This window comes from Lepidothrix coronata, unplaced genomic scaffold, assembly GCF_001604755.1.
Source record: "Lepidothrix coronata isolate B3197 unplaced genomic scaffold, Lepidothrix_coronata-1.0 Scaffold102, whole genome shotgun sequence".
NCBI lineage: Eukaryota > Metazoa > Chordata > Aves > Passeriformes > Pipridae > Lepidothrix > Lepidothrix coronata.
Window position 1 is genome coordinate 714,833 of NW_016690282.1, and position 8,477 is coordinate 723,309.

Genomic DNA, 8,477 nt, shown 5'->3' on the forward strand with positions numbered 1-8,477 from the left:
CTGCAAGCACCTCCACATCCCCTTTGACCTGTCAGTTTTGCCCAGGATCCATTCAATTCTTGCATTATTGCCTTGAAAACCAGCCCCTCCCGTACACATCAACAGAAGATGCTCAGACTGGTGCTTTTACAGGGAGCAGTAAGAGAATGACATTCATGGTTGGTTATATGAGCAGAGTTCCCAGGCAGGTGGGTATAAACTCCCTTTGGGACATGGATGCTCACGTGCAGGCACTGACCACATATGCAGCATGGAGAATGAACACTTTATATATACAAGCACAAGCTTTAACACAGATTAGTTGGAAATACTCTTTCTAGGCCAGTGTAAAAAAAAAAATTAATATAAGGCAGAAACCATAGGTGAGGTGCACCTTCCCCCTTCTTCTCTTTAGAAATAAAACCTGAAAATTCTGAGAGCACTTTTTAGTAAGAAAATTAAGAAAGACTTCATGTGTTCTGCCCAAGAGCTCAGATCTTCCTCACGTAGAACAAGAATCTTGATGCACACAGAACAAAAAATGACAAGTAGGTAGCTGTTGGCTGGAAGCCCTTGCAGATTGTAAGGCATCCACCCAAATCTTCACTCGAGCACGTTACCTCCCTGCACATCAGAGGTAAGAGTGCAGGTACCTAAAGGGGCCAAATGACTGATCTTTCATCACACTACAGATTAAAGGAACTTCAGGCTTTGACTAGTTGTGCCACTGTAAGAACCACCAGGGTATGTACAAGTGAGATGGCTGGAGAGCACCCACCCCTCCAGAACATCAGTTCCACTGCGTGTCAGAGAATGGCTGCACAAGGAGCGAGCGAAACCACCTACGACTGCAAAGTTGGTGGGGCTGCAAGTGGCGACTGCGCTTCCGGCTGGGGCAGTGCCACTGAAAGGGGATCCCCACTTCTGATAAGCAGTGGGAGCACAGAAACAATAGGTGATTTGATGAGAGTGCTCTACGATACTCCTGAGAAGCCCCACAGTCAGCACCGGCCAAAGAGGAAATTGGGAGTTTCCACAGCAACCTGCTCAGGGCACAAAGGCCCAACTGTCTAGGGAGAAGCAATGAAGGTGTCTCAGCACTCTCATTTTAAGAAGGAACAGCGGTGGAAGGCTGGAGTCTTTCTGAAGTCAGTGTACCTGCAAGATCATTTCTGTACAGCAGGAGTTTAATTGTATATCAGTCCTATAACCAGGGAGGAGCAGTGCTGGAGGAGGAGGAAGTAGTTACTGCAGACTTTAGCCTAGCTAAAAGATAAGGGGGAAAAAAAGCTGCAAAAAAAGCATTGCACTCGGGTCCCTAATTTTACTAATACAGCCCATGACACAGAGAGAAAGAACAATAGCCAAGCTGTTACACAGAAAGTCATCTTTGGGGCATGTAGGACTGAGATGAAAGAGGAAGCGGGAGAGGAAAAAACCCAAACACATTTAACTTAAAATGAGGAGATTTAAAATTTATTTACATAAATACTAAACAAAATTAGAAACATTCCTGAAAAAGAAAAAAAAAAAAAAAACTGGTGGCTGGAGTCTGATCAGTCTGTGATAATTAACTCATCCACACCCCAGTCTTCATAGCTCCCATCTGGCAGGTAACGACGGATGATTATGGGGATCTTGCGTGCTCTGCAGGGAAGACAGAGAGGTGAACAGAAATGTCAGAGCCTTCCCTGTATCGCTTTAGCAGGCAATGGGAACTCAGGAGCTTGGTGGTTTCAATAAGCTCATCATACTTAACTGAGGGCTGTGTAGCACCAGTGATTTGATACGATATAGCGAAGTCCCAACAACCTTTTGTCTTTTGTAGATGCAAAGCACTGAGCGCCCTTAGGCTACAAACACCGAAGACTCACAAGTCAGACCTCTGTTGCTAGTGCAGGAATTGAGCCCTGTGATCTGAACCCACTATGAGACAACATCAAGCATCTAACACTGATATGGGGGAGAAGCAAACTGTGGGACAGCAGGGAGCTCTGCTGTGGAAAGGTGGGCCTCCAAATGGTCATCCAAAAGCTGCCTCTGCTACAGTCAGAAAGGATTTATTTACCTTTCTGTAAGCAGGGGCCAAGCACAATAAGCCAAGCACGCAAGGGTGCAGGAAACACACATTCTCACCAGATTGACCCTTATTTTAATTTTTGCCAGGACTTCATGTGAACATAGGTCTGTTCAGATGGCTGCTTTGAAACAATTCCATTTGGGGAATTAAACTGAGTCTGGAAAGATGAGGACCTTGAGTTTGCATCACAGAAATAAAGAACACTGGGACTGTGAAGTAGAAGAGGTCCAGAGCACTCCTAATCATCAGTATTTGCACAAGCAACTAGGATGGAAGAGAGCAGCTGTGGAGAAGCTTCAATGTGAAAAAAGGGGAAGGCAACTATAGAGCTTACTGAAGGAAGACAAATTCATCTTGGAATAAACTGCTAAATGCTGGGATGAGGAGAGGATTGCTGGCTTTATGGGAATCAATACACTCACCACCAAATCTGTGACTTACTTGAGTTCTTTCATGGCAATCAGCAAGGGGTCTGTCTCGCCTTCCAGCTCAACCATCACAGGGGCACACATCCTGAGAAGAACATCAACAACCACTTAAATAAACACACAGAAGAAAAAAAAGGACAGCTCAACATCTGTCTGCCTCTGTCACCTGTACAATGGCCAATAAAGGAGAAGGGTGAGACTGGCAAAACTGATTTGCTCTGTTACGCACTTCAAGAAGAAAATTCTCCCAGCTGGCTACAGAAAGAACTTTTACTTGAATGTTCTTCTTGTCCCACCCCTCAGCCTCTGCTGACCAGCTCATGCTCAAGGACTGGTCAAACCCACGCTCATCTCCCTCTGCTGTGCTTAAACATGAGGAAAAGAGCAGTTCTACAATTAATCCAATGGAAAGGGTGGAACTGCTGTATATTGAGCATGCCTCCTGCAACTCCAGCACATCTGTTATGTTCTGACTTGCTCACAGCTTCCAGGCTTTTATCAAGGGAAGAGAGGGGCTGGATTTACAACATACTTTACCTCTAGGAAGCAAAAAATTATGCATTTTGCAATGGATTGTGATGACATCCATCTACTGGGCAGTGGCAGCAGAGAAACCTCACGTTATATGTGGGTGAGGCCACGGGGGCTGCTCACCTGGGTTCAGCACCAAAGGCAGAAGACGCAGGTGAAGCAGAACTAGGTGGCAGAGTGTTGTGGATTAAAGGCCTGGCATGGGCCCATCTCATCTCCCCCCATCTTTCTGGCCTTCTGCCAATTGAAAGAAGTGCACAAAACAGGTTCACAGAGCAGAGGCTGTGCAGAGAACGGCTTGGAAAAGTTGTAAGGAAAGATCTGATCACTACCTGCGAGCTTCTAAACAATACAGAACAGAGGCTTCATTTCAAGGGTGGATATAGCGAAGATGAAACTCAAAAACTTGTCACTGCCTAAGAATCTAATTCAAAATGCAGTTTTTCCAAAAGCACAAAATTTTTTTATATTTATTATTATAATAAATATAAATAGGAAAACTGATTAAGTTGAGAGCAGCAAGCCTTGACAGCACTTAAAATAGGTTCTAAATGTTATTACCTATTTTGAGTGAAGCCTTATTATTGCACATTAAAAACTTACAAGTGCAAACATTATTGCACTTTAAAAAACTTACAGCTCGCCACAACAGAACTGCACTTAAAGTGAATTTCACGTTGGTTTCTCCTGTCCAATTCCTACAGCCCTGTGGTATCAACTGAACACATTTCGGAGCATCCTGCTCTTCAGGCTTTTACAAAACAGTTATGAGCTTTCCAGTCCACATTGGCTCTCTTAGGAAAGACAGAAACCAGAATCGGCATGTCCCATTCTGTACTAATTTTTGTCTGTGACCTAGGAAAATTCACTGGGGCTAATAAATGCTCCCCTTCTCTAGGCACAAGTAGCACAGTCTCAGCCAAGGAGAGACACAGAGACATCAGGTGCAACTAAGAGCTCCACGGTTCTGGGCATCAGTGTTGACCAAGAGGATGACATGCAAGCTCAGCAGCCATGCAAAGGATCCAGGAGTTTTTAAGGGAAGAGGAAAGCACGTTTCAGTGCAAAGGGACGCGCAGCTGTGGCGGCGGTGGGGACACAGCGGGCAGTACTCACGCTATCTGGAGAGCACGGGTGCCCAGGACTCTGGCTCGCTCGTACTTGGTCATGTAGGGTGTTGTAATCCGCTTCTGGTTCGCCTGCTGTCGCTCTCCCGAGGGCAGGATTTCCACGTTCTCCTGTCCTTCCTGGTAGAAAGCAGATCGGCACCGCAGCTCAGCTGCGCCCGCCGCCGAGGCCCTGAGGTACCGGGAGGGCCCCCGAGGCCTCCCCAGCTCCGGCCCAGCGGGACCGGCAGAGCCGCGGGGCACTCACCTCCTCCGCGTTCTCCAGGTCCTCCAGGCCCTCATCCTCCTCCACATCGTCGAAGTCGTCCCCATCAAAGCTGCGGGGGAGACATGAACGTCACACGCGGGGCCGCCGCCTCCCCCCGACCGGCCCTGAGGCGTGACACGCCACTGCCGCCCCCCCTCCGTGCCCCCGGCCGCCCCGCTCTCACTTGTCCTCGTTGTCAGACATGTTGCCCGCCCGGCGGAACTGGGAGGCACTTCCAGGAGCCAGTTCCGGGCGCTGCCGTGACGCTGCCGGAACCCATCCGGTGCCGTTGCCATGGCGACCGCCTCCGTGTCCTGTCCGCCAGCCCGGTCGCGCCGCTCGCCGCCCGTCGCGATGGAGGCGCTGGGGACCCCGGGCCGCGGCGGGGGCTCGAGGCCGGGCAGGTCGGCCCAGTACAGCCCGGGCACCCGGGAGCTGCTGAGAGGTAACGGCGGAGCGGGGCCCCCCCGTGCCCCCGTGCTCCGGCCCGCCGTGCCTCGCCCGAAGGAGAGCGTCCCTCCGTGGTCTGGGAACGGGGCGGGCCCGTCGCTCGTGTCGCCGCCCCGGCTGGAGTCTCCTAAACCTGCATGTTCCCCATTGGGTTCGGGTCGTGACGGGGGGTGGCCCCGGGGCGGGTTCCCCAGCCCGGCCCCGCTGCCTCTTCACCCACACGTCGTGTTTTTCAGCGATGATGGAGGAGCTGAAGCTGACACATTCCCAGAGGCGATACCTGATGGACTGTGTGAAACGTGAGTGAGGCGCCCGGGCTCTCCCGACCGCTGCTGTGCTGTTGGTGAAGAGCTTTTGCCGCTCACCTTGAGACGGGGGCGTTCGTCCGCAGCCTGCTTGGATGAGCAAGTGCTTTAAAACAGCAGCACGGCAGCTGCTGACACGCTGGGATGTGGGGTGAGGTGTCCCTAGGGGTCATCCAGGAAACAAGGCACAACATGGTGACTTGAACCACAGTCTGTCTCGTACCAACGACCAGGGTGAGGCATCTGTGGCATCTGGAGTCTTTGCTTGTGATGCTACAGTAGATCAACAGGCAGGTCTTCTGCTGGCACTAGGCCAGGATCCTTGTGGTCACTTCTGTGTCGCTTACTGTTATTTTTGGTTTCTTCCCCAGGAGGAAATGCCCTGCCCCTCCAGTGGCCCTCCACATCCAGCAAACAGCCAGTGCCTGCTTCCTCCCCACCAGCCTGTCAGCCAAGCAGGCTTCCAGCTAGACCACATCTCCGACCTGCCAAGGTGTGCCAGGCAGGAGATGCCTACACTCGAGAGAAGTTCAAGCCACAGCCCACACGTAAGTTGGCAAACATTGCTGATAAATACACAGTGACACCTGGACCCTCTCTTCCCCTTCTGTCCATCCCCTGCCTGCAGTCTCAGTAGTGGCAGAATGTATCTGAATTGCTCCATGTCCTCATGCTTTTGGTCTTTAGAGACACTTTAGAAATGGATCTCTGACAGAACATCTACTTTAAGTGCTTGCTGACTTCTGCCCCCCAGCTTGGGGTGGGGACAGGCAATAGGGACCTGCACAGTCCTTGAGTAAGAAGAAAGTACTATGTGACTTTCTAGCACATAAATGTGAATCAAACCTCTGATGTTGGTCTGATTGGCTCTGTCCACCTGTGTGGTGCTTCAACAGTTCAGTCCCGGGATGGACTGATGTTAATGTAACACCTCCTTCTGTCACCGTTAGCAGGGGAGTGGTGTGGCCAGGCTCCTCCCTGAGGAGACAGGCTGATAATAAATTCCTTTCCCTTGGCATTCACAGGAGATTTGGAAAAGGAGAAGCAAAGACTTCAAAACATCTTAGCGACAGGGAAGGATGAGGTGGAGGATGAGGTGGAACGGGTGCTGGTTCGAACAAAGGAAGAGGAGATACCTGAGCCTGACCGGTTTGAAGAATGTACGACTTTATATCCCCTGGAGGGAGGCAGGCAGGAAGCCTCGGAAGCCAGCTCCCTCCGAGGGCTGGGGTGGCAGGCTGTGTTGCCAGTAACCTGGAGCCCATTGCAGAAGGAGGCACAAAGCCCAATTTCCAAGAGAAAGGCCTTGCTGCTGTGCTGCTGAGATCCAGCCACCCTTGCAGAGCTTATACTGCTGGCAGATTAAAGCTCCCTGGACTGCCTGCACAAAATGAACTCTGCCAGCAGGGGAATACCCTAAGGATGTGCAGGGTGACCTGGGCAGCAAGCCCAGATACTGTGTGTCTTTCCCCAGCAAGCATAACTCAACATAGATTAGGTCACTTTCCAGCCTGACTATGGTTTGGGCTGTTTCACTCCAGGATCACAGCAGTTACACTAGCAAGGCTTAAATGTTGAGCAAAATTTTAAGCAGTGAAAAACTTTGGCCTGAAGAGTATGCTGGGATAGCAGAACCCTGCCTAATACCTCTCTGTGCTTGAATCTTCAATGTATGTGTACGCCCCAGCCAGCCCTTCGCTAGCCAGGACAGCACAAAGATGGGCAACACCAGAATAACGTGTACAGAAGGGGTGCTTTGGTCCCTGCTGCAGGGAGCCAGTGCAGCTGGCATCACACATGCTTGGTATCCTCCAAAACTTGTCACAAGCTGAGTGTTGTCCTTCGCACATCTTTGACAGGATTTGGACCAGCTGGCTGGAGGTCTGTGCTGCAAAACAGCAGCTAATGTTTCCTGCCTGGTCCTGGGAGCAGAGATGGTTGAGATAACTGGGTGATGTGTGTCAGCTAATGAACCTCAACAGCAGGTTCTCTCTCCATACACAGACTGGCTAAATTGCCCACAAGCAACAGAGAATTGTCTGTACAAAGAAAACCAGAAACCTACCATTCCTGGAAGTTGGGGAGGAGGAAGAAGTTGGGCAGAGGGGACATTTCCCATTGTGGAAGGGTCTACTGGGGTATTGTGAAGATGTGCAAAATGAGTGTTAAGAACATCACCCTGCCTCTGGTGGGACTGCTGTTCAAGTTGAGCTAGGAAATTGGGGGTTCAGAACTAGACAGAAACATGTTTTCTTGCCTTTTGGCTGTATCCTGTTTCCACAGTTCTTTCTCTTATCCATTAGTGGTGAATGAAATTCAGGACAGGAGGGAATTCCTGGCGCAGATGGAAGCTCTAGGACAGGACAAGGAGTATAAAGGGATTGTCCTTGCTGAAATCTCACAGGTACGCAAGGGTCTTGTCTATACAGTAAGTAGAGGGAATGCCTTGTGTCAGAGACCATAAAGCAGAGACCTCTGGTATCCGAGCAGGGAAGGGGACAGAGAGCTGTTTCCCTTCATGGCACAGCTCAGGCGTGAATTTGGGGAATGGTGGGTAGAGGTTTTTAGCCTTTCTTTTCATCTCTGCGTGTAACTCAATCAGGGAAATTGAACTTTTGTTCTTGAGATTGGCAAAAGAAGAAAAAAAAAGCTGATGGCTTTCTCCCTGCTCAGCCCTTTCTCTTTGTACTTTGCAGAAAATGCATGAGATGGAGATCATTGACAAGAAGAGAAGTGAGGAAATTAGAAAGATGATGACAAAAGACTTCCCTGGTGGGAACAAATCTGATCTCCATGACTAGGCCAAGGACAAAACACGAGTGCAGTTTGTTCCCACCTTTTCTTCCCAGACTCTTGGCATCGGAGTCTTAAGGACTGGTCTTTTCCCAAAGAGGGGGGAGCACCATCTGTTGCCCAGCGGGCAGGACCAATTTGTACATAAACGGCAACAGAAGTTGTTGTAAAATCCTACCCACACACCGGATCCCCTCTTGCTCAACAATATTAAAGACACGGAAACACATGGCAATCAAAACATGACAAAGCAGAGCCTCCTTTGCCTATGCAATGCCTCAGTACAGCAATCCACCCATAGAAATGTCACTCCTTCCCATCTACCCAGAGGTGGAGGTTTCTCATGACAGCATGATGCTAACACACACACTGCCACCCACACCTGCAGCCCACTCGCTCCTGTCCCTCCCGACTCAGGGAACAATTCAGGAATGGCTCTGCTGGCAGAAGGCAGGGAGGAGGATGCAGCTGCGTGGCCTTGCGCAAGCATGAGCCCCCCTGACATTGCTGCAGGTCAGTGTGACTGTGCATCAGCAA

The 8,477-nt window shown here is 50.2% G+C and overlaps 2 protein-coding genes across 3 annotated transcripts; one reads left to right on the forward strand and one right to left on the reverse strand.

Moving 5' to 3' along the window:
• Window positions 1-1,433: 1,433 nt before the first annotated feature.
• On the reverse strand, window positions 1,434-4,701 carry POLR2F (RNA polymerase II subunit F). Of its 2 annotated transcripts, XM_017823438.1 has the most exons (6): window positions 4,577-4,701; window positions 4,393-4,462; window positions 4,135-4,265; window positions 2,501-2,572; window positions 2,125-2,216; window positions 1,518-1,626 (listed from the first exon to the last, which is right to left on the reverse strand). In XM_017823438.1, the coding sequence occupies exons 1-5, from the start codon at window positions 4,594-4,596 to the stop codon at window positions 2,150-2,152; spliced, it is 360 nt and encodes a 119-aa protein (XP_017678927.1). In that variant the 5' UTR covers window positions 4,597-4,701; the 3' UTR covers window positions 1,518-1,626; window positions 2,125-2,149. The 2 variants fall into 2 exon arrangements, with proteins under 2 accessions (XP_017678928.1, XP_017678927.1); XM_017823439.1 differs by lacking the exon at window positions 2,125-2,216 and having other exon boundaries at window positions 1,434-1,626.
• Window positions 4,672-8,181, forward strand: CUNH22orf23 (chromosome unknown C22orf23 homolog). The gene is made up of 6 exons (XM_017823437.1): window positions 4,672-4,837; window positions 5,079-5,141; window positions 5,519-5,695; window positions 6,173-6,307; window positions 7,451-7,551; window positions 7,844-8,181. The coding sequence occupies exons 1-6, from the start codon at window positions 4,687-4,689 to the stop codon at window positions 7,946-7,948; spliced, it is 732 nt and encodes a 243-aa protein (XP_017678926.1). The 5' UTR covers window positions 4,672-4,686; the 3' UTR covers window positions 7,949-8,181.
• The last annotated feature ends 296 nt before the right edge of the window (window positions 8,182-8,477 follow it).